This window comes from Sceloporus occidentalis, unplaced genomic scaffold (assembly GCF_023333645.1).
Source record: "Sceloporus occidentalis isolate IW3139 unplaced genomic scaffold, rSceOcc1.0.p SCAF_2, whole genome shotgun sequence".
Classification (NCBI taxonomy): Eukaryota; Metazoa; Chordata; class Lepidosauria; order Squamata; family Phrynosomatidae; genus Sceloporus; species Sceloporus occidentalis.
Window position 1 is genome coordinate 204,022,514 of NW_028316982.1, and position 25,666 is coordinate 204,048,179.

General features: G+C 41.2%; 1 protein-coding gene across 1 annotated transcript; it reads left to right on the forward strand.

The window, feature by feature from the left end:
- The first annotated feature begins 15,043 nt into the window (after window positions 1–15,043).
- Window positions 15,044–23,942, forward strand: ATP5PO (ATP synthase peripheral stalk subunit OSCP). Its single transcript, XM_089512051.1, has 7 exons — window positions 15,044–15,101; window positions 17,965–18,015; window positions 19,172–19,282; window positions 20,814–20,943; window positions 21,135–21,247; window positions 22,451–22,537; window positions 23,756–23,942. Exons 1-7 carry the CDS (start codon window positions 15,072–15,074, stop codon window positions 23,867–23,869), a joined length of 636 nt encoding a protein of 211 aa, XP_089368177.1. The 5' UTR covers window positions 15,044–15,071; the 3' UTR covers window positions 23,870–23,942.
- The last annotated feature ends 1,724 nt before the right edge of the window (window positions 23,943–25,666 follow it).

Sequence of the window (25,666 nt, forward strand, 5' to 3'; positions counted from 1 at the left end):
ATCCAAGAAAATCCAGCATTAGCTTGGAGTGGCTGGTAGGGCTAGTTGGACGTGACACTTAGCACACGGATACATAGATACTCTCACACATTATTCAAGGAAGTGTGGGTATATTCTGGACGTTATTCCACTTTCTTTATAACTCCTTGGAGTGTGGAATCTGCATCCATGCTTTTCAAGTAATTATCCTTGGGCTGAAAAAAAGCCCACAGCCTCTTAAGTCTCTATAAACCTGATTGGGAGAGTAGTGGAATTTTACAGCATTAATCCCATCATGCTTTGTCTCAGTCCCCTGGCCTGCATATTACCTCAGCCTAGCCATGCAGTCAGATCACAATGATGTGACTCACTATTGCAGCTAAAGATAGACGCTGCTACAGCCGTCTTGAATTCTGCATGCAAAGTTTTGGTTGTTTTTCTTCTTTCTTGAAGTTCATTATGACATTCAGAGGTTTTTCTTCCAGGCAAGTGTGTGGGTGGGAAAACAGGTAGTGTAAATATTGTTGGAAGATTTGGGGGACAGGGGCATATTCTAGACAGATGGTTCATATACAAAGTTGTGCCAAGACATATTGCTGTCTGAGGCACAGTAACAAATGCCACACACTCCCTCACCCAGGTCAAGATGCACAGTATGCAAAGGTGGCCAAGTTATTTTGGCACACATAACAGAAAATCCCACAAATACCTTTCCCCATCGTTGGCAGGGAAAAGGCAAGAATAACAACAGAGTAAACAATTTGCTGCTCTTTCACAACATCTCAGATCTGCTGTTTGAGATGGCTGCCTTACCCTGCTTAATGGAAGATCCTACTGAGTCTACTGAGGTTTATTTAAAGGGTAGAGATATACAGGCAGAGATACTACTGGAGGTTTTACTAAAGAACTAATAAAACTTAGGAAAGGCGTATTGTTGATGTTTTGGGCTACAGTTCTCAAATCTTCCAATTGGATGAGGGATTATGGGAGTGGCAAAAATAAAACACCAACTTTCCCACACTGAAATGAAAAAATTACAAAACCACAAAGCAAAAAAAGTTTATGCTGGCATAAAGAAGACTGCAACTGTTGTTATGTGCCTTTGAATCGTTTCCATCAAGTCGACTTACGGCGACCCTAAGGCAAACCTATCACGGGATTTTCTTGGAAAGATTTGTTCTGAGGAGGTTTGCCATTGCCTCCCTTTAGGCTGAATGCATGTGACTTTCCCAGGTCACCCAGCAGGTTTCATGGCTGAGCAGGAACTGAACCCTGGTTTCTGTTAGTCCACCACTCAAACCACTACACCACACAGGCTCTATAAAATTAAAACAGGGTGGTATAAATGATAGTGGGGTCAAGTCTGAAAAACAAACCTTCATTTTTCACCTGTGCTATGATTTAAACATAGCAGCATTTAGCCACCCTAAGAAATTTATTGGATGTTAGGGTATATGTCCCTAAATACTTTTTCCTAGAATAACTTCCCTAAGCACCTAATTATTTGCCCAGTATTAAAATTCTTGCATTTAAAATATATAAACATCCATCATACTTCTTTAGGAAGAAATTAAGTAAATGTTAGATCTTTTCTCCCTTTCCCTCCTCCTCTCATTTGTACGTACTATAGAAAATCCATTTTAAAAGGATGCTAGATTAACTGATCAGTCTGTGCTTCTCTTAGACTAGTCATCACTGACACGATCCTGCAAAGTATGGTTTCACAGCACAAGTTATACTTACAAGTTACTGTGTGACAAGAGTAGCATTTTAAGTCCTGCTCGATTGGAAGGTAAAGATGAGCCAATATAGTGGATTTACAATGGGGTTGTATCACAGTTAGCTGAGCAAAACTACAAGGGCCAGCTCAAGACATTTTGGTCCCTGAGGTGGAACAGCAAGTGCCACCTTATTTCAAGATACTCAGAGTACCCAGAGACAGCTAAATTTTTTGATGGCTAGGACAGAAGCTTTCACAAGCACCTGTCTCCATCCTTCCCAGTAAATCAATAACAATTATAATGAATAAATAAGTAATAATTTATTTCCTTTTTTATAATACCCAAAATAGTCTGCCTAACAGAGCATCTCACTCTGCCAATGGAGAAAGGATAGAGGCACCTTGGGATAACTACCTTAGGAGTCTTCTCCAAAGCGACGGATGTGAGGGAGGGTGGATGGTGAAGCACGGCTGCGGGAACGGGAAAAGCAAGCGGCGACTGCGGTGGCTGGGAGCTGAGTTCTGGTGGGCAAAGCTAACACGAGGCCCGAGAGAGAGTGAGCTTTTGGCTTAGCTTGAGTGATTTCAGTAGAGCCCAGGGCTCAAGGTTCACAAGCTCGGAGCGAGGCGCTCTACAAGCAAGGAATGAGGTTTGGAACTTCAGTTCGACAAGCCCAATGAGGGCAGAAATCTAGGTCCTATTTATACTGCGAAACATATCCTCAGGCTATGGCTACCTGGTGAACAAAGGTCTTGATGGCTATCTTTAGTCTAAGCTGAAACTTACACAATGGATACACAAAGAAGAGGTCTGACACTTTTCAGGGGAAGACAAATATCTAGATGGCAGAGCTGTTAATACAATCACTTGATCATTAGGAGAGAGGCTACTTCCTTTGTCCTCTTCTCTTTGGGCTGCCTGCGAAACCTGCAGGGCAACTCCCCAAACTGCCTGCTGAAAGGTTTGCATTTTACCGTTTTTTCTGTGACCAAGCCTAGCAAGCTTGCTGGCTACGTGGTCGGCTCGCTTTTAGGGTAATGGCGGCTTGCGATGGGGTCAGTCGGGGGTCATGATTTTTTATCGTTTGGCACCCAAAATTTATACAGTGGTACCCCGGGATACGAATTCACCGCGTTACGAAATTTCCGGGATACAAAAAAGTTACATTGGAAAAAACTGTTCCGGGTTACGAACGATTTTTCGGGTTACGAAATTAATTTCGGCGCGAAATTCAAATCGGAAGCCGCGGCTAGCGGCTTTCCAGCGCCTTTTCGGGTTGCGAAATGTATCGGGTTACGAACGGCGCCGCGGAACGAATTAAATTCGTAACCCGAGGTAGCACTGTATAAAACCAAACTCGGTAACAACAGCCTTCCAGTCATCCCTATCTGTTCCAGGATGGCAATGTGTATCCCGCTCCTGGTCCTCATAAACTAGCCTGCTGCCTCAGTGGAGTAGAGGATAATACCCTGCTAAATGCCAGACCAGTTAGCCTCTGTGTCAGGACTGGTGGAATGGCTAGCATCTTGTTCTTCATCTGAAGAAACAACATGTCTTGAGCTGGTAGCAAAGAACATTTAGGCTTAAATATGACAGTCAGTACATTTTTGGTTTGAATTCAAGGTGCTTGCAATAACAATTAAGTACCTGCTCCCTAAAGGCTGAGACCGGTTAGAGCAGGGGTAGGCCACCTGCGGCCCGCGAGCCGGATGCGGCCCGGCAAGGCCTTGGGACCGGCACCAGCCAGGTCCTGCCGCCGATTGCCGCTGGAGCCTTTGGCCTCTCACGTGAGGGTGTGGGGCCTTTGGCCTATCAGAAGGAGGCGGGCAAGGGGGAGCAAGTGGCGGGCAAGGGGGGCAAGTGGCGGGCAAGGGGGGCAATTGTCTATAGAAGCCTCAGAAACATGCATTTATATTAACAATTTTTTAAAAATCAGCAATTTTTTTTTGCGTGTCCTCCATTTTTTAATAAAAGTGTCCTCCATTTGAAAATTTTGTCCTCCATTTGTCCCGGTTTATTTATTTATTTATTTATTTATTTATTTTAAATTAATTATTTATTTTTTGGCTTCGGCCCCCCAATTGTCTGAGGGACAGCAACCCGGCCCCCGGCTCAAAAAGGTTGCCTACCCCTGGGTTAGAGCCTATAGCATCGCTTAATAAATCGATTTACTTCTACCAGTCTTACATCTTAATTTGGGCGGCATCCTTATATTATCACAAGGTTTTTGCCTTTCCAGTTGTGGAATGCCTGCCCCCTAAAGACCTGATTGGTTTTCTTTAGGTGCAAAGTAAACATGGTTGTTTATTAAACCTTTTGGCTCAGTTATTTACTTCAAATGCTATTGGAGAGGGTTATTAAACCGTTTTGATCTTTTAAATCTGTTTTAACTCATCACTGTGTTTAAACAGTCTGTTTAAATAATTGTTGCTGTTATCATTGTTGTGACCTGTTACTACTGATTTTACTGTACACCATCCAGAGATTATTTGATATAGGGTCAGATAGACATGTATCCATATATTCAGGTGAGGTCCTGTTGTCTCCAATGGCAGTGCACATGCCACTACTAGGGACAATGGGGGCTGTCCCTAATGGTGATGCAGCCACATGCACATGCTGCCATTGGGAACTACACAGGCTTGCTGTCTGCAGATGCTCAAATCCCACTGAGATCCCATTGTACTTCCTTTGCTGAAACAGCTGTAATTTTCCTGAAAACCATCAGTGATACCAATAGCTTTAGAAGTAGACTAGGATGTGCTGGGCATTTACCCATGTGTCAGTAACAGCCAAGATCCACTTAGTAATCCCAACCACAGTAGACCAATTGAATCAGTTGGGTTTATATAAATACAGTTGCTTAAATGGGATAACTCTGTCTGGGACTAGAATTGGATTATATATCACCCGCCACCATTGGAGACAATGTGGGATTGAGCATCCGTGAATTTTGGTATCCGTGGGGTGGTCTGGAATGGATCTCCTGTGGATACTGAGGTTCCACTGTATTGTCATGATCACAAGCAGGTGCCTTCTCTCTTGTTTCCTACCCTACCTACACTTCAAGATGGGGAAACATACATACTGGACGAAAGCTGGCTGCTTCTTCTGCTCCACTTCATCAGCCCAGATGTGTCTGTAGCTTCTTTTGAGCCATGCTTAAGACATAAGAAGGGTCCTAATATCTTCTCATCTTCCTACTTCTTCCTTTCTAATGTTGGCATGGCAGTAAACAAAGATGGCAGGTCTTCTGGAACCCTACCCAGGTTACACCAGCAATGGGGGAGACATGGTTGGATGGGAAGAGAGGAATAAAGCAAGAGGCATCCTAAAACATATAAGAAGATCTATATTATCACAATATTACCTCTGTATAACTTCTCCAGTCTTTTCCACTGGGAAACTGTATCCAGAATTTGCATCTGGTACTTCATTTTTAATATAGCTGAGTCCTAGTTGAAATGGTTGGGACTGTTATAGGGTTATGAAGAGGGAATGTGCCAAAGCTTGGAAAAGTTTTCTCTCCCACAATCTTCCAGCTAGCATGTCTCATCTGCCCCAGATATCAAAATGTTTTGCCATCACAGTGCTGTATTAACAGTCCCTACATGTTTTTCCCACAAGGGCATCAGTGTCACTCTCCCACATCACTGGCCCTCAACAGTGGACACTGTCAGCCACCAGCAAACCACATCATCATGACTTGCCATTGCACATGTGCCTGGGGTGTACTTGTAACAGTTTATGTTGAGGTTTTGCTAGCATTTCTGCTGGCTTGACTAAATAAATCTAGTGTTTCGTTTACAAGCCTTTCTTCTTCTTTATATTTCAGTATGATCCCTGTCTGCAAGAAAAGGTTCCAACATAAAATCCATAAAATGATAGTGAATATATTTAAGAAAGATTAGACTTTATTTCATCAGAACTGCAGAAAAGCTCAGGAAGTTAATAGCACTTTAATTTTTTAAAAAAAGAATTCTTAACCGATGAAGCATATAAGTTTTACTTAGCCAATCATTTTTGCTTACATATATTTGCATTTAAGAAAAAAAATGGGTTTCATTTTAAAAAAATTGTAGGAGTGGCTTTTCTTTTTCACAGGAGTGCACCATTTATTAACAACCACATTTAATGTAAAGTCAAATCAAATTTGCTAACTGATTTATCAGGGGTATATTTTACTTAAAAATTTTAATCTATCTGTGTGAGGCTGCAGTCTTTATCACACTTATCCGGGAATATGACCTACTCAGCCCATGAGAATTTACTTCTGAGCAGACATGCCTAGAATTGCGTGCTGCACAGTACAGCATCTAAAGCTGGAGTTATCAACCTTTGATCCTCCAGCTGTTTTGTACTTCAGCTCCCAGACTCCTCTGCCAGCACAGCCTGTGATGACAGATTTTGGGAGCTGAAGTCCAAAACATATGGAGAACCAAAGTTTGAAAAACACAGAATACCTTAAACATTCTTAATATCCTCCATGCTTCTTCCCCCTTCCAAATTTCACCCAAAACTCTTGCTGAAGTCCTCAATGGCATCCAGAAATGTCAAGTTCAGAGCTTTGAAACAGGTAACTTTTTGGACTACAATTCCCAGTAGTTGCCAGCTGGGGAAATCTGGGAGTAGTGCACCCCCAAATAATGTTTTTAAGCTCTGGATCAGTTGCTGCTGTAAAAACATACAGTAAAAGTTGTTTCTTTGGAGGAAGGAGTTATGCAAGAAATGGTGCAACCTTGTACAATGGCTGAAACCAAGGTCTTATGCAGGTCCAGAACACTCATGGCAGCCTGTTCTTTAAGTATGACCTCCTTGTTAACTTATTTTCTCTTTGGTATTCCATATTTATTAACTCAATACTTTAACAGCATATGCATTTGATGAGTTCGTCTTCATAGTTGGCAACCAATCAAGGAACAATTTGAAATCACTCTGGAGCTTTTTATAGTATCATGATTTCTGCTCATTTCTGGCAAAACAATAGCTAAGGCTTCTAACAGTTATTAGTGGACTCATTATTTTGTATCATGTTCATTGGTTCTAATAAAAAGTATTGCTCATATGTGGATTTTGGAGTATTCTTCTTCAATGCAGCTACCTTTGCTTTTTTATATTGCAAAGTGAGACTTACTGTATATACTCGGCTATACCTCAACCTCATGTATATGTAAAGGCAGGTTTTGGGGCCAAAATCAGGGATTTTGATGTGACCTGTGGATAGGTTGAGGGTAAAATATCGGGCATAAGAGTAAAAGTAAAAGAGACTCACCAGAGGCAAGTTGATGCAGCCGAGTCCTCCCCACAAAGCCCTCCTTACAGGCTCCACATGTGACCCCTGCCCCAATTGCTCCAACAGTCGAGAGCTTGGGATGGTCTGGGAGTCAGGGCTCTCCCTCCACTCTCCCTCACACATTGGATACCTCTCAGGATAAAGCCAATCGGGGGAGTGGGGGGGACGCCAAGGAGAAGAAAAAGACAGGGCTGTTTTAAACTGGATCTGTGAGCTCTGTCATCACCTCCCATCCAGGTTTAAAGCAGCCCTGGAGGCCAAGCGGCCACCCCCAGGCTCTCAAAGGGAAGCCCCATCTGGGAGAGGGAGAAGTGCTGGCTGTGGTGGTGGTGGGATGCTCTGGGTGACTGTTGGAGCAATTGGGGCAGGGCTCACACATGGAGCTTTAAGGGGAGGACTTGGACATATCAACTTGCCTCTAATGAGTCTCTTTTATTCCCAATTGGTTACTCTTTTACCGTATTGACCCATGTATAAGTCGACCTAGGTTTTTTGGGGTCACTTTTTTGGAATAAAATTTTTGACATACACACAAGTATGTATGGTACTTTAGCACATTCTTCCAAATGTACACTGTTTAAATTTTTCTGAGGACATTACTGAACACAACTTTTAAACCGCATTTACACCAGGAAAGATGTGGCTTTGGTGACACTCATTACACAATAATGTCTCCAGCCTGTAGCAGCCCTGTACCCTACCCATCCCTTTTCCTTCACAGCGGAAACCCGTGAGTGACCTTGCAATCACACAAGTTCCCAAGTGCAAAATGTCACTCCCAAGGCAGTTGTAACAAATGTGGAAATCTCCCCCCTCCCCTTCACTATTCCAAAGTGACCTGATTACTTTTCTTTATTTTTATTTATTTATTTTCTTTTTTAAAAAAACTTTTCAAGACTTAAATTGCAGCAACAGAGCTCTGGAATTGCACAGGAAAAAAAAAAGGGGGGGGGGCAAAAAAATAATCCCTAAAGGCATGCTGTGTTGGACATAAAGCAGGGTTAAGGGACAGGTCAGGAAGAGAGTGCAATGAGAGCAGCAGCCCCAGTTGCGTGATTGAGAGAGATGCAGTGTTAGCTGTCTGGAAAGTGATATGTTCCCATTTTATTATTGTTAGCATGACTGTTGTGAGAATGGGGCTCATGGAATAAAGTCCTGAATGGAAGCATTGTATGTGTAAATCATACTTGTGAGAATTTTGGAAATGTAGCATTTCTAGTTACGTACACCAATGTGGTGTAGTGGTTTGAGGTAGGACTATGACTCTGGAGTTCAGGATTCAGTTCCTCACTTGGCCATGGAAACCCAGTGGACAACCTTGGACAAGTCACACACTTCAGCCCTGGAAAAACCTGTAATAGGTTTGCCTTAGGGTTGTCATGGTCAGAAATAAAAGGCACACAGCAACAACATTTCTGAAACATAGACACGGTGCCCCATTCTGCTGTTTCAGGTAGGACCAGCCCTGCTCTTAAATATGGCAACATGTGCAACCAACTGAAACAGAGGACACATTGCACCATTCATACTCACTCCTGGCAGCAGTGGCGACCCTTAGAAAAAAGGTTCTCTAGAATAAGCTAGGTCTTAAATGCCCAGTTCCAAATAAGGTCTCCTCAAATCCAGGCATTTGTGCCATGCCAGCTCTGCCGAGAGCAACCTTGGCCACCCTATGTGCCTGATGTAGCTCTCCACGGGGGGTGGGTAGCAGAGAAGTGGAGTGGCAGTGCCTTCCCTTACCACTCTACACAAGTCTGGAAAAAATACAACTGCCACAATGGAGACAGACAACTGTTGGAAGCTAGTAGGCTGCACTGGTCCTCTCAGTTAATACCCCAGAAAAATGGGGTCCTGCCCTTTGCTGAAGAAGTTTGGCATTTTCTACATTATGGGCACAACAGTGGAAAAGAACGTTATAATTCCTGGTAATAAAAATGCCCACCAAATATGTCATGTCTCCTACCTCATTTGATTACCACAATAAGGACTACTTACTCTCTGACCAAAATATTAAGTATTCAGAGTCATTTGGTGATTAGTCTACTCGATGTTACTAGGTAAGTCAGAATACATTACCATATTTGCCCAAAATATTTACACTCATCTTAAACAAAAAGGCTTTATTTTCAAAGTCAAATGACTATGAGATGTGTTAAAAATATTTATGCCTTACAAGTTCTAGAGCATTAAGGTCAAATGAGGGAGAACAGAATTTTCATTTTGCTGGATTTAACCAGAGCCAAGTTTCCCTCCGCTTCTGTGTAGGCTGAAAGAAATCCATGCTATCCTAACATTCTGCTTTATACATGCCATTGGGATATGGCAGATGAAACCATGTAATTCATTTTATGCTATATTTACTACATGGCATGCTGACCAACAGCTATTCTCTCTATTGTCTGTTTGAAGTCCTCAAATTTAAGATCTACTTTGTGAAAAGAAGAAACCATTTATCCAGGAGATGCCATATTTTAAGATATACAATGGGCCCTTGGTATTCGCTGGGGTTTGATTGCAGGACCTGCCTGTGGATTTCAAAATCCATGGATGTTCTAGTCCCATTAAATACAATGGATAGCAAAATGGTGTTCCTTATATAAAATGACAATATCTGCTTTAAAAAAAAAAAAAAAAAGAATTTATGTATCTTTTGAATATTTTCAAGCCATGGATGCCTGAATCTGGGGGGGATCCATGGATATGGAGGGCTGATTGTACTTTCTCTTCAGTGCTAATGAGCAAGCTCTTAATTTCCAAGACATTAGCCATGTATAAGCAATGCAACCTACACATTAGAAACACTTCCACAAGTACCACCCTCATAAATTCCATCTGATTTCAGAAGCTATACCAGACCAGACCTGGTTTGTACTTGAATGGGAGCCACCAGGGAGTACCAGGGATCTCCAGATAGGGCTAAGAAAGAATTGAGTCTGAAACCTTGGAGAGCCACACCAACTGCAATTGACAGGTTAGATGGACCAATGGTCTGACTCAGTATAAGGCAGATTCCTCTGTTCCTAAGCATACTGAATACTTTAGTATAAGGAAGCTTCATGTTCTCTTATAGCTCCTTTGTCAACCTTACTCTCTAGACAGATGAGGATTTTCAATTCCTAGAAAAAATGCCAATCCATAACATTTTCCTGTCTTAGGAAAAGGACAAGCTGTCTTTCCCTCATCACCATTCCACACTTAGAAGTGACCAGACAGTTATTTTTTTCTTCATCACTGGTAATGGGATAGTGTCTTCTAAGACCTGAAGGAAGAAGACTACTTTAGAGGGTGCAGCACAGGCTTGTGGACAGTAATCCCATTGTGGGAGAAAGGCAGGATATAAATCCTGGAAATAAATAAATAAATAAATAAATAAATAAATAAATAAATAAATAAATAAATTCTGTCCTCCAGTAGAGGGAATGGGCTGTGGGAATCAGGAAGAATAGCCCATGATAGCTACCACTATCATTTGAACATAGAATCCCTTTAAATTAAAAGCAGCGCTAGAATTCCTCTTTATTCACAGGATAACCGCAACGTTGCGCAACATCAGGTGATAATCTTCATGTTATCACATGATACAGCTATGTTACCATCTTTTTGCTGGTGTGATAATCTCTTTAGAGTTGAAAGAGACCGCAAGGGCCATCCAGTCCAATCCCCTGCCATGTAGGAAGACACAACGTACCCCCGACAGACGGCCATCCAGCCTTTGTTTAAAAATCTCCAAAGAAAGAGACTCTACCACTCTCCAAGGGAGTGTGTTACACTATCAAACAGCTTTTACTATCAGGAAGTTCTTCCTAATGTTGATGAGGAATCTCTTTTTCTTGTAGTTTGAAACCACTGATTCAGGTCTAAGTTTTTCCTTTTTTTCTACTCCTTTCATATTTTTATCCTTTTTATTATTTTCTTCATTTTCTTTTGTTCTTTTGTTCATTCTCTCATATTTCCCCAATGTTTACTTCCAAGCAATTCCACCGCTTTCCAGATCTTCATGTATTTCTTGCTATCCAGTTATGGTGAACCTTTTAGAGGCCGAGTGCTCAAACTGCAATCCAAAACCCACTTATTTATTGCAAAGTGCCATGTCCCTCTGGCTTTCTAGTAACAAACTCTGGCAAACTCTGTGCTGGGGCGATGGCACATGTGCCCACAGAGAGGGCTCTGAGTGCCACCTCTGGCACACGTGCCATAGGTTCGCCATCACTGCAAGCTTTCAATAGCTTTCTGGACTTTACCACACTAGCAAAATCCCACTGAGAATTGGGATTTAAAGTAGATTTAGATTTTAAAAAACTGCAAATGCAGGAAGTTTATCACATGACGTTTCACCAGACCAGAAATAACATGAAAATAAAGCAAAGGCAAAAGGGATAAAAATGGCAACTTTTTACTTTCGGGAAGTTCCAAAAGTAAAAAACTGCAATTTTTGTCCCTTTTGCCTTTGCTTTATTTTTGCATTATTTCTGGTCTGGCAAAACGTTGTGATAAACTGCCCACATTTGTGTTTTTTTTCTAATCTAAATCTACTTTAAATCCCATTTCTCAGCGGGATTTCACTGGTGTGATATTCCTTATTAAGCCACAAGATCCTTTTCCTTTCCATTCCTTTATCTTCTCCTGCCATCATATTGTCTTCTCATCTCTGTTTTTATAATCTTTCCCACTCTCTTTTCCTTTTTTAAATTCCCCCTTATTTTTTCAGTACTTTGCCACAGTAGATCTTTCATCTGAGCCAGAGCTCAGGCACTAAAACCTATTAATGCTAAAACTTAGTTCGAGAAGAACTGTAGGAATAGCAATACACTAAATGGCTGCACATCTATTCAACATGGGTTTCTTGCACTGTTGTCGTATAACCACCAGGAATACAAAATGCAGGATCAGCTGTGCTGGCTGTAAAACAATTTCCAAAATCCATACTGTGCAATACCATTGTACGTGCCTTCAAATCACTTGTCAACTTGTGGTGACTCTAAGAATTTCATAGGATTTTCTTAGGCAATGGATACTCAGAGGTGGTTTTACCAATTCCTTTCTTGGAAATATAACCTACAGTGTCTGGTACAGCCTACAGGCCAATCCAAAAGACACAAAATCTAGGCAAATGTTGGAGGGCACTGAAAGAAAATCTTCCAAGCCAGAAGCTCAGTTTCCTGATAAACATGAGCCTGACCTGGCCTGCTCATTAACTGAACACTTGCTGGGGGGAAAAGGCAGAAGGAGGTAGGAGCAGCCTGGTGTCATAGGCCAGCAAATCATCATATTGGCATGCTCAGATTTCTCTCTCCCCAAGCTGTCCCAGCTGAAATCTGGAAAAATTAGCTAGCTCTGAGTTCTATAGAAACAGAAAAACCATTCAAATTCCCTACTTCCCCCCTTCATAAAGTGCACACATAATGGGTTTGATTGCTGAATATGGCTCTAATTTATACTGCTCTGGTTATTGTTCAGCCTGAAGTCTATGGGATTACAGTAATATTGGTCACCAAATTTTCTCTAGTGGTCCTCAAAAGAGGCTGTAGCAACAGCATCATCTAGCGTTTACAACACGTCTAGCAGGATTTGTACTGTCCAAGTTGAAGAAATGGGGGAAGCAGCAGCCAAAGGTAAGACAAGACAACCCATACTTTGTCCTCTCTCTCTGTTTTTATCCTAACTGTTCCATCTGTCCGCTCAACTAAAGTATTTCAAAGAAAACATCAGGACTTGTGTCTCCTCCTGGCAGAAAGGCAGCACAGAAATAAAATAAATAAAAATAAAATAAATAAATTGGCAAACCCTGCTACAATACTGACATTGTATCAGTTGTGCTGCCACAACAAACATGTTAGTGAAATACTCAAAGAGCAGAATTATTTCAAATTCACTAGTGGAAAGTAGAGCTGTGAGCATCACTGAGGTTGTTGAAGTAACACACATAACACCATCCCTGTACCACAGCTTGGAAAAAATTCTTCTGTTGGACTCCAGCTTTTAAGGCAGATATAATCCAGTTTAACATCATTTTAACTGCCAAGGCTCAATGCTATGGAATTCTGGGATTTGTAGTTTGGTGGTAGCATTGAGCCATAGCAGTGATGTCAAATCGGATTATTCTGCAGCACGGATGCAACCTCAGAATTCCCTATCCAGTGGGTTCTGTTGGGCATAACCCAAAAAAGTATATTTTACAAGCTCTATCCCATGTCCTTTTGTTTAACAGACACATCCATCACTAGCACAATTTTACACGACCACAGCAGTGTGAGGTCTTGCAGTGGGCCCTTGGTATCTGCTGGGATTTGGTTTCAGGACTCCCAGTGGATACCAAAATCTGTGGATGCTCAAGTCCCTTTAAATATAATAGATAGGATAATGGTGGTCCTTATGTCAAATGGTGGTTTGCTTTTTTGAATTTATATATATATATTTGATTATTTTGAAGCCATGGATGCCTGAATGCATGGATAAAAAATCTGTGTATACAGAGGGTTGACTGTACAGCTAATTTCAATGAGCTATCATCTATGAAATCTCACATTATAATAAATGTGTTAAGTTTAAGGTGGCACTGGCATCCAATTCTATTCTATTTTATTTTTTACAAATACAGGCTTGGGGCATAATAGGTGATATGAAAAAGAGCAGAAAATAGGAACACCTGGCTTTTTGGAAACAGATGAAGATCTAAGCAAAGAAGTTACAAAGGGGGCTGATAGTTTTTGGGTGGATAATTTGAGATCTTTTTAGTACAAACTGGAACCATACTAATAAGAACGCTACTAGAAAGAGGACTTTATCACACTGGGAAAACTGGGGGTTTAAACAGTGATTATCCCATGAAAACTGTGCAGTCGCAATTAACATTTTCACATGATGTCACAATTAAAGGGCCATTGTCAAGCTGAAGGCTTTCATGGCCAGCATCCATAGTTTTTTGTGGGGGTTTCGGGCTATGTGACCATGTTCTAGAAGAGTTTATTTCTGACGTTTCGCCAACATCTGTGGCTGGCAGCTTCAGAGAATGCTGCCTGGAAAAAAGTGGATATATATATATACTGTCTGAGCCTGGGAACCCATGGCTTCAAAACAATCAATCATCCTCCCTGCACAGCATGATCAGATGTCATAACCTCAAAGAAGAACGAGGCATTCTGCAAAATGTTGGAGATTCAAGAAAAATGTTAAAGTTAGAAGAAATATAAACCTATGCTTCTTTGCCATGCTCAGAATGGAGGATATTTTGGAATTCCTCCTGGAGGAATGTAGGACAATGTCCTGGAAAAGGAGGACATGGTGTCTGGTCACCCTGTTCCTGGAAACCTTGAAAGAACAAACTTTAGATTCCATGATGCATCTACACCAATGTTTCTCAAACGTCATTATTATTAGTGGTCCTCCAAATGTTTTTTGGGGACTTCAACTCCCAGAAGCCCCAGACTGTCAGGAATCCTGGGAGCTGACATCCAGAAAATCTGGGTGAGCAAAGGTCCAAAACACCCTGCAGGAATAGTGTTGTGAGACATTTAGCCTTCCCTTCTCTGCCAGAGAGCGAGCTCTGGTGCCACAATAAACTACAATTCCCAGGATTCCCTAGCACTGAGCCAAAAGGCGGTTAAAACGGTCTCGCACTGATTATTTCTGCAGTGTGTTTGGACCAAAGCCACCTTGATCCTACAGAAAAGGCAGCATATAAATAAAACATTATTATTATTATTATTATTATTATTATTCCAAATGTAGCTTAATGTAAACAAAGTCAGAGAATACTAATAAATGTCTCACAAAACTACACTCCCAGAATCCCCTAGCATTGGAGCCATTGGCTAGTTAAAGCTTGGGCAGAGAAGCCTGAAGGTTTTGTAAAACTACCAAGCCCTGGATTCCCTAGAATGGGGTTGTAGCAGTTAAATCGGTGTCAAAGCGGGTTATTTTCACAGTGTAAGGCCACTGGGCCTACACTGTAGAAATTACTGTCGCTGAGGGAAAAACTACGATTCCCAGAAAGCCATGGGCAAAGCCGACGTCGCCGCGCATGCGCGTTGGCAGAACTGCGCATGCGCCTCTTTGACCTACACCAGGAGGAGAACAAAATGGCGGCTGCTGCGGGGCTGATTGGGAAGGTGAGAAGGAGACTCAGTGAACCCATTTGGGGAGAGCTTTTCTTGCAGGTTCTCTTCGGTTTCTGAGTCTTGGTAGATCTCTGCGGGGCTTCTGGGGCGGAAAGGCGTCTGGGAGCTCAGAATTAAAGAGCACATGTATGCCTGGCAGGATGTATATGGAGCTGCCATTGCTCTTATTGCAGTGGTTCTCAACCTTTGGACTTCAACTCCCAGAAGTCCCAGTCAGTATATTCATCGTTCAGGAATTCTGGGAGTTGAAGTCTCAGAAAAAACCTAGAGGGTTTTCTCAAAGGTCGAGAACCACTGTCATATTGCCTTCTGGCAACAAGCCCTTGTCTTTTGTTCCTTCTGAAGGTGGAAGGATTTGTAGTTTTGGGGGGAAGACATTTAGCCTTCCCTGTCAGAGAGTCAACTGCAAATCCCAAGATTCCATAGTCCTGAGCCCTGGCAGTTAAAGCGATATCAACCTGGGTTGTTTCTGCAGCGCAGATGGGGTTGGACATGTAAATACACTCATCCCCCCATATTTGCAGCCTTGATTATTCACACATTTGATTAATATGTTCTCTCTAGGAATATCTAGGTCCTCCTCCAGTGCAACTCTATGGTCAGCTTTAACCAAAGATCCCATTGAAAGACCTAGAGATTCCTAGAGAGAATGCTCTACTAGACATTTGTAACTCCTACGGCTCAGTCCTGTGGTCAGTGTCTGTTGGACGTTGACCACAGAGTTGCTCTGGAGGAGCCAGAGATTCCTAGAGAGGTGTCCTCTTAGGTAAAAACATGGTGTTTTTGTTATTTGCATTTTCCCCATATTCATGGGGGTCTTGTGCCCCTAACCCTAGGCACTTGTGTACAGGTTTCATCTGCCCTGGTGACTCTGAATGCTTGTCTTATGTGGGGTGTGTATTGGGCAAATGTGATGTAATGGTTTGAGCCCTGGACTAAGACTCCAGGAGGCCAGGGTTCAAATCCTGGTTTAGCCATGAAACCCACTGGCAGACCCTGGGCGAGTCACACTCTCTCAACCTGGGAGGAGAGTAAAAACAACCCTCCTCTGAAGAAACTTTGCACACATACTGAAAAAAAAAAAAAGACCCAATGAAAGGGTTGCCATAAGTCAGAAATGACCTGAAGGCAGACAACTAGTTTAGCCTGGAGAAGATACGCTTCAGAGGTGATACGATAGCCCTGTTTTAAGTATTTGAAGGAGTGCTCCATATCCAGGCTGGAGCAAGCTTGTTTTCTGCTGCTCCAGAGATTAGGACCTGGAGCAGTGGATTCAAACTACAGTATAGGAAAAGAGATTCCACTTCAATATTAGGAAGAACTTCCTGACAGTAAGAGCTGGAGCGTGTCCAGAGGAGGGCCACCAAAATGGTGAAAGGTCTGGGAACTATGCCCTATGAGAAGAGACTTAAGGAGCTGGGTATATTTGACCTGGAGAAGAGATGATTAATTGGTGATATGATAGCCCTGTTTAAGCAAAAGTGTCATACTGAGGAGGGGGCAAGGTTGTTTTCTGTTGCTCCAAAGAACAGGATGCAAAGCAGTGGATTCAAACTACAGGAAACGTTATTCCACCTGAACATTAGGAGGAACGTCCTGACAGTAAGGGCTGTTCGACAGTGGAACAAACTCCCTTGGAGTGTAGTGGAGTCTCCTTCCTTGGAGGTCTTTAAACAGAAGCTAGATAGCCCTCTGTATGGAGTTTGTCTTTAATTCTGTGTTCCTGCATGGCAGGGGGTTGGACTGGATGGCCCTTGTGGTCTCTTCCAACTCTGTCATTCTATGTACAACAACACATATGCATACATATAATGTATCATAGGTACCTTGATGGTCAAATAGAGGAATGTTGATGGTCTGCTTAAAAAAAACATGGTCCAGTAGCCAGTTTTTTGCCCCAGACTTCTCTAGGGGCTGCATAGATTGCCAGCAATGCAAACAATGTATCTAATTTTGGAACAAAAATGCCCTTTTTATGTTAAACAGGTCAGGGGGGCTTTGTAGCCTGCTTAAAAGGTGTATGGCTGGTCCAGAAGAATTCCAGGAGAGGTAGTTCACTATTCTGGCAAGAAAAAGCGGGTTGTTGGGAACCAACAGAGGCTTGGAGGTAGCAAATGGCTGCAACACTGCATTTTGCCCTCCCAGTTTAAAAAGACAAAAATAATATTTTTTCCCTTTAAAACCAAAAAGAATCAAGCTTTCTATTTGTTCCACGGCATTGTTTTGTTTACTTGCTGTGGAAAAGGCCAGTTGGTGACAGCTGCCTATTAACTTCCCAGTAACAACTGCTGGAGTATTTCTCAGTATCAGGTGACATGTTGCTGAAGGTGGCAGAGTTCACATTATCTGCATTATCTTTAGATAGCTTTGTTGTCCATGTGTTTTGGATGCCCACGTAGTATGACATTGTATTTGCCTCTGTATGTTCTTTCTGCCATAACCAACATGATAATTGTGGAGCAGTTTTGGTCAGGATTTTGTCCTTCTTAGCTCCAAGGTCCCATGGTGGTGTGCACTAAATTTAAAAAATGCATAAAATAACACTTATACAAGTGAGTTTGAAGGCTCCTCATACAGAGGGAGTTTTGGAATTGTGTTGCAGACATCAAAACTCATCTTTCTGTGTAGTGTTGTTTCTTGGGATGCTGGTTAATTAATTGTACTGACATCTGTTGAAAATAGTAGGATTTAAAGATTAAACTTAAGAATCTGTTTTCAGTAGAAGTCTGTGGTTAGACACAAGTTTTAGAACTGATTTGCTAGTCATCCTCTCGTATTTGCTTTATGTTACAACATGTATTTTTCCTGTTTTTTTTTTAAAAAGAGAATTCAAATTATAAATGTCTTTTTGTAGGTACGCCACTTCAGTACCTCTCTGGTTAGGCCAGCTTCAAAACTGGTGCAGGTAAGTTTGATCAAAATTTTAAATCATGCTGCTAATTTGCACCAAGGCTTTTAAGGTTGCATTCATAAAGTCACCTTGGAATAAGGTTCTTTCGGTTTGATTTGATTACAACTTTAAAGGATTGTGCTGTGATCAGAACTGAATTTAATAGGAAGGTATATGGTCCTCTTAATTTGCAAAGAACATAATTTTACTTGATATATTTTAGATGCTATGTTTGAAACTGCTAAATTAGGTAACACATTTTAATAATTTACAGGACAGAGGTATGCAGGTTTACTGAAAAGATCCATTGTCTTCCCAAGTAAATGTTCAGAGGTTATGAAAATTCTGTTAAATTTTCTTTTGAAAACTAATCTAAGGGGACCTCCCTTCCAACATGCACACAGTCCAGTAAAGTTCAAGTATGTCTGCTGTTAGAACTGATGGAGTGCGGAATAAAATTGGCTGGATGAGGAGGGAGAAATGAAGGAGATGGGGACAGACAAACTTGGAGAGGAAATAGAAAGTATTTCTTCCCTGGTGGCGCAGTGGTTAAATACCAGTCCTGCAGCCACAATGTTGTAAGTTTGATCCTGGAGGGCTCCAAGGTCAACTCAGCCTTCCATCCTTTCACAGGTCGGTAAAATGAGTACCGAGCTTGTTGGGAGCAATTGGCTTTCACATTGTAAACTGTTTAAAGAGTGCTAGTTCACTAATAAGCAGCATTGAAATTCATATAAAGTAGATGGGAAAAAACAGCAGAATTCCAAAACAGAGGTGATGAGAATGAAGCAAAGAGAGCCCTGGATGAGTGACTAAGAAGACAGGGTGACAATTGGTCAAAGATATGTGGCAGGAGTTGTAGTTTTCCTCGGGAACCAGAATCAAGCATTTCCCCTTGGGTGATACAGACTTCACCTGTGTTCTCTCCACAACAACAACAAAAAACTACTCCTTCAATTTTAAATCAACAGCAACTCTGACATAGGTGCATGCATGCCAGGAGAATACTGCAAGATTTTGTTGCAGGGGTTTATGATTTAAACATTCTCTTATTGGATTTAGTTGGATTCCTTAGATTGAAGTGTGCTTGGGTAGTTTTTGTAAATCGTCCAGTGTCATTGTTGCTTTATGTATTAATGTTGGTAACTTTTGGTTCTGTTTTTCTGTGCAGCCCCCAATTCAAGTGTATGGACTGGAAGGTCGATATGCCACCGCGCTTTACTCAGCTGCTTCTAAGCAGAAGAAGTTGGAAAATGTAGAAAAAGAGCTGGCTCGAGTGTTGGTAATAAGATTTTGAATCAACCTATTGCATACCTCTTTCACTGACTTTGCTGGTGTCAGTTCATGAATAATATTTGGAGAACATTTTTTCTCTCTCATGCTCTTCTCTTCTGAATTGAGGCAAAATAATTTCTTAATACCTATGGTTTATTATAGAACAAGAAAAGTTGGATTTAAATGTGTTTTGTAAGAAATAAAAACAGTAAGTTTTAATTCCACTTTTTTCAGGTAGAAAAGCCCTGTTGTGGTTGAGAAAGATTAATCATGTGAAAGCAAGGATGGGCAACGGGTGACCTACAAGCTACATGCAGTGTTTGTTTATTTATTTTGCCCCAATGAGTCCAGCCATCCACTATGAGGCACGGGGGGTAGTTTTGCCACATTTTTGCCTCCTTTGGCTATTTTAGGCCCAGAAGAGGCCTTTTACTAAAATGGGAAGTGAATTCTGGGTTACTTACTGTTTATAAAAAGTATCTCCTGGGCCTAAAATGGTCTGAGGTGGGGGCAAAAACATGGCATCCTGCACTCCCTAGAGGGGCATTCAGGAATATTTTGAGGGCAAAATTTGACCTTTTTTATTTTTTGCAAGGAGTGCAACAGTGATGTGGCCATCCTGGGGTCAATGTGACCCCCCCTTACCCATACCTGATAAAAATGATATCTGTAAAGGAACACAGTCAAAATTTGAAATGGGCAGGCAGTTGCTTACAAGAGAAATTGAAAACAAGCTTCTCGTGAAATCTCATATTGAGATAAAGTGTTGTAGCATAGGAATGTTTTTATCTTTAGCTTTGACAGAAGAATTTGCGGGCTTGGGACTCATTACATGTTTATGGATTGTAGCTACTCTAGCTGTAGCACATTATTGCTTCAAAGAGCATTGCCGTTCTTTATTTTCCCATTTAATTGAGGGCAGAATAAGTTGCTTTAAGTTTGCACTTTTATAGACTCCTTGTGCATTTAAATGGTTATAGGCACCTAAGAGGGTTAAGATGGCCAGGATGGAGCAAGTCTTTAGTAAACCAAAATCTTGTTTTTTTTAAAATGAGTTTCCATGCATCTTCTGAAAATAATATAATTTCAGTTCTTCAGTAAATTGTTCTGTTATGGATTGAAAACAGGTTGTTACGATCACTCTAGTAGTGTATTTATCCCATGAAGTCCTTTTCAGTTGCAGTAACAATACTGAATTTGTGCAACTAACTTGTCCTGCAGTCGTAATACATTTTTATGAAAATAGTCAAAAAGCAGATCTGGCTTACATCTGAGGATTTTGCTGTTAATGCTCTGGATAACAATATTTTGTGAGGTATTTTTGTGAAGCCATATGTCATTAGAACTAGTCCCGTGTGAAATCTTCTAAGTGTTGTAGTACAGGAGTGCCTTCTTGTCATTAGTGAGTGTCTGTAATTTAGTTAAAAGCACATATTAAATTTCTTTGTATTGATAGAACAAGTTATTTCATAGTGACTGAACTGATGAGAAGCAGATTTTGATCAAGTGATACTTTTGTACCTTTGTTCTAATTCCAGACACTAATCAAGGACCCTAAATTATCTGCTGTTGTTATGAATCCTCATGTAAAGGGTACAGTAAAGCAAAAAACTGTGAATGACGTTCTGCTTAAAGAGAAGCTATCTCCTATCACTGTCAATTTTTTCAGTAAGTAATCTGTCAGTTGATGAACCCAGTAGTAGGATTGGGCTTTGAAAGTGTTTGTTGAATAATAGACAGTAATCTTGAATACTGTAAGTTGGAAGGCACTTTTCTCAACAAATTGTCAGTCTTCCATTACATTTTTAGAAGTTTGAATGAATTCAACTATTAACACTTCCATTTCTTGCTTTTTTGAGATGTGCTTGCTGAAAATGGTCGCCTGAGTTACACTCCAGGTGTAATTTCTGCATTTGGTAAGATTATGAGTGCACATCGTGGAGAAGTGTTATGCTCTGTAACTACTGCTCAGGTAAGTCAATAACATGTAAGCTGTAAGACTCTTCTTAAGTATTACTATACTGAATAAAGGAAATGTGCATTACAGCTGCAAAATTAATGATTTACTAGCATGTAAAATAAGTATAGTGGGTTATTTTATTTGCAGCACTCACATTAAAAAAAGTTTTTGCATTTATTTTCTGGCCTAGTCAAACATTCTTAAATTTATCTCTAGAAACAGTCTATAAATATATTATTTTCTCTGTTTACTTTTCCTTTCTTAATTTTAAGCAGGACAATGTTCATAACTTTGAGACATGACAAACCTTGCTTCTTTTATAGTAATATAATACTGTGGCTCTGCATGATACTCTGATGCATTCATGAATAAATTCCTATTTTGAGCATTCTTTCAAGGCTTTAAATTTCAATTAACATTTTAGATTTTCTACAGGTCAACAAATCCTAGCTATAGTTTTCAGATAAAAACTTGGAGAGAACATATTCCTGCTCTTGTTCTCTTTAGTGGGAGTTGTAGTAGAAAAGGGGAGTAAAAGGTTATCTTATCCTTCCTTGTAACAGGGGGTTTCTGAAGAGTTTTTTTAGGCTACAGCATATTCATAGTAACTGGAAAGAAAAACTATGTGGATTCTACAGACTAACATGGCTATTTTTCAAAAAATTATGGTTGGTAGGTTTTGCTCTTGGGCCAGATGTCATCTTGAGAACATGGTTGTCACTGTCTTGTGGATCTCAAAACTTATTTTCACTTAGCAAATGGTAGAGATCAAATTGCTTGCACATATTCAATCTACTAAGTGGTGAATTTTAATTTTAATATACAGTGGACCTTTGTTATATGCTGGGGTTTGGTTACAAGATAACCCGTGGATAACCAAATCCATGGATGCTCAAGTCCCATTAAATATAATGACATAGCAAAATGGTGTCCCTTATTAAAAAATTGAAAATCAAGGTTTGATATTTGAAATTTATTCTTTTTTTGAACATTTTCAAACCATGGATGCTTGAATCCGTATATAAAAAATCAGTATATAAGAAGGGTCGACTGTATGCTACTGAAACAGCAATTAAGTAAGGTAGTCAACACTGTGTTGAAAGATACCGCATTTCCATCCCAGATGGGCAGTAAATTTGGGGATTGAATATTTCACTGTTACATTATTGTTATTTGACCTTTAAAATCTTTTCTATTTTTACCTTAATATTTTAGGCCTTGGATGAAGCTAGTCTTACTGAGTTGAAAACAACTCTGAATGGCTTTCTAGCTAAAGGAGAAGTACTGAAACTGGAAACAAAGGTAAGGGTATAGTTGTATGTATTGTCTAGAAAGCAGAAGCTTTCTATAAATCAAAAATAAATAAATAAAATAACACAAAAATAAAGCAGGAAAAAGAGGCACTTCAGCATTCTACACTGGAATTTTTCCATCTAGCATGCAGTCTTTTCACGGCAAAACATTCAAAAATTTGCAGCCCACACTGAATAATTTTCTAGTCTCATCCTTAGCTGTGGGGACAGAGTGATAACAAAAAGAAGAATTACAGTGAAGCATTTATACCCAAGTGACAGATAAGAGAAAAAAAATGAGGAGATAAACTTGCTGCCTGCTGACACATTCTAGATTCTAATTCTCTTATTCCTTCAGATGTCTGGAAAGTATTTTATAACTGAAACAGAGCCATCAGTAGGAACAGGAACTTTTTCCTGGCATAGTAAAGTAATATGGGTGGGTTACACACTGCCATGAAAGTACACGTGGAGCGTGTACTAGGGTTAGGGAGGTGCGGTGCTTCCGCACCTCCCTAACCCTAATACACGCTCTGCGCGTAAAAAATGACGGCGGCCGTTCCAGACGGCCGCTGCCATGAGGACGTCACAGCCACGCCGCCTCTATACAGGGCGGCACGGACGTCACATCCTTGCTCCGCACCAGGGCGCCTAGTGCGCCCTTAGCACGGACCAGGAAGGAGCTCCTTTTTGGAGCTCCTTCCTGGTTTGCGGCGCTGCTTTGCATTGCTGGGCGCAGCCTTCAGACGGCTACGCCCAGCGAAGCAAGGGAGAAAGGGGCCAAGCGGTCCCTTTCTCCCCCTCCCCGCTGCCACGGGGTGTCCTTGAGGCTTGAAGCCCCAAGGACACCCCTTTTCAGGCTGCAGGGAAGCGGCGTTTTGCCGCTTCCTCGCAGCCTGAAAAGCGGCGGATCGGGGCCTCAGCGGCTGCTGTTCTGGCAGCTGAGGCCCCGATACACTGGGGAAAGGGGCGGGTACAGCCCGCCCCAAATAGGCGGTCTGTAACCCGCCTTTGTTACAATGAATGCTCCAGAACAAAACAAACCTACAAAAATGGTTCTGTAGAAATAAGTTTGTTTTGTATACATTTAATTAATTCTATCTGATAGGATTGTTTTTCAACATTCAGATGCAAATGTTCTAGTTTAATGAGCTTCACTGTTATAATATATAGAGAATCCATTGTTCCTGTAACTGGTATAATAAGGACTCTTGTCCGTTTTTTCTAGACTGATCCATCCATCTTGGGAGGAATGGTTGTCAGCATTGGTGATAAATACATTGACATGTCTACAAAGACCAAGATTCAGAAGCTGAGCAAAATAATGAGAGAGACTATCTAGTGATCATTCAGCAATTTTTTCCAGTGAAAACCTATTTAGCTCTATTATGCCAGTAATAAAAATTCTTCTTGAACTGATGGTGATGTTACTTTGATTTTGCACCTAGAAATTGATCAATTTTGATTACCCTTGATTTTGGTAAGATGTGTTTAGCTACATTTGGCTTTCATCCAATGCACCCTGCATAAATAATCCAGTTGGAGACCACTTTAACTGCGCTGGCTCAATGCTAGGGTAAATCCTGGGAATTGCAGTTTACTGTGGCACCAGAGCTCTGACAGAGAAGGCTAAATGTCTCACAGAACTACAGTTCCCAGAATTCCCTAGCGTTGAGCCAGGGCAGTTAAAGCAGTCTCAAACTGGATGATTTCTGCAGTGTGTTTTGGACCATTGTTGAGATATGTTTAGCCAATTTAGCTAATTTTACAAGCTTGATTTCTTCATCATGCATAGGCTTGTTTACTGGTATCATTTTTATAATTGTCATCATCAGCACTGTTATCATCCATATTTATTCCAAAGGCTTGGAGTCAAGGCGGATTACACATTAAAAAGATTAGAAGATTGCAGTTAAAATTATTAAAAAGTCAATATTATAGCCAAATTAAGCTATTTTACAGTTTAAACCAATACATTTCTTAAAGCTCTTTTTTTTAAAAAAAATCCTTCAGTTCTAAAAGCCTGTTTAAATTAAAAAGGTATTTGCCTACTGATGGAAGGACAGCAACAATAGGGCCATTCTAGCCTCCCTGGGGAGGGAGTTCCAAAGTCTAGGGGCAGTCACCGAGAAAGCTCTTTTACATTCCCACCAACCTTATCTGTGAAGGTGGTTGGACTGAGAGCAGGGTATCTAAGCTGGATATCAGGATCTGGGCAGGCTTATATGAGGAGATACAGTGTGTCAGATAGACTGGACCTGAGCTGTGTAGGGCTTTAATGTCATAACCAGCACTTCGATGTGCCCAGAAGCAGACCAGCAGCTGTTAAAGCTGTAGGAGCAGAGAAATTGTATGATCTCTGTAACCAGCCCCAGTTAACACTAGCTGCAGCTCTGTACCAGCTGAATTTTTCAAACACTCTTCAAAGGCAGCTCTACATAGAGCATATTGCATCCTTCCAGTTGGGATGCAATCCAAGCATGTGTCACTGATCAGACTAGGCACGAACATGAACAGGTCTGAAACCAGATTGACATGGATCAAGAGAATCTGCTTCATCTAGGAAATCTTAATAGTATTAAAGGCAAAAGTGAGAAAAGTTATTCTATTCATTCATTCATGGTTGTGTCAACTGATTGTGGGCCTCAGCAGATGGGCAAGACACAAGAGACCAAGTCCGTGATATCCTGTTCCTGGTTCTGACCTGGGTTATTGCCTGGGCCAGCATAGTGATGGTGTTTACACATACACATGCATGCTATTGTGCCATGAACCCACTGCTGCCACACACCCCTTACCTGCTGCCATCATTGCATATACCCTGGAGGCCTTTGTCGTATCCCGTAAGGGGGAAACAGTATCTGGCTATACTATCATGGCCAGGCAGCCCTTTCTGACATCAGAGGTTGTGGCAGAGATGTTCGGGGGGTTGTCCTTTCTGTCAGTTGTCACTGCAGAGATTCCAGGAAACTCCATGGCAAACAGCCAGTCTTTTTGGACTAGATTAAGACCCCCTTGGGCTGGGACTACTAGATTGGTGTCTGGATTGGCCGATCCTATCCCAGGGCTAATGGACTGCATTGTTCAGTCTGGATGACACAAGCACGGCCTTTTAGCTTGTGCATACTGGCCTTGCGGG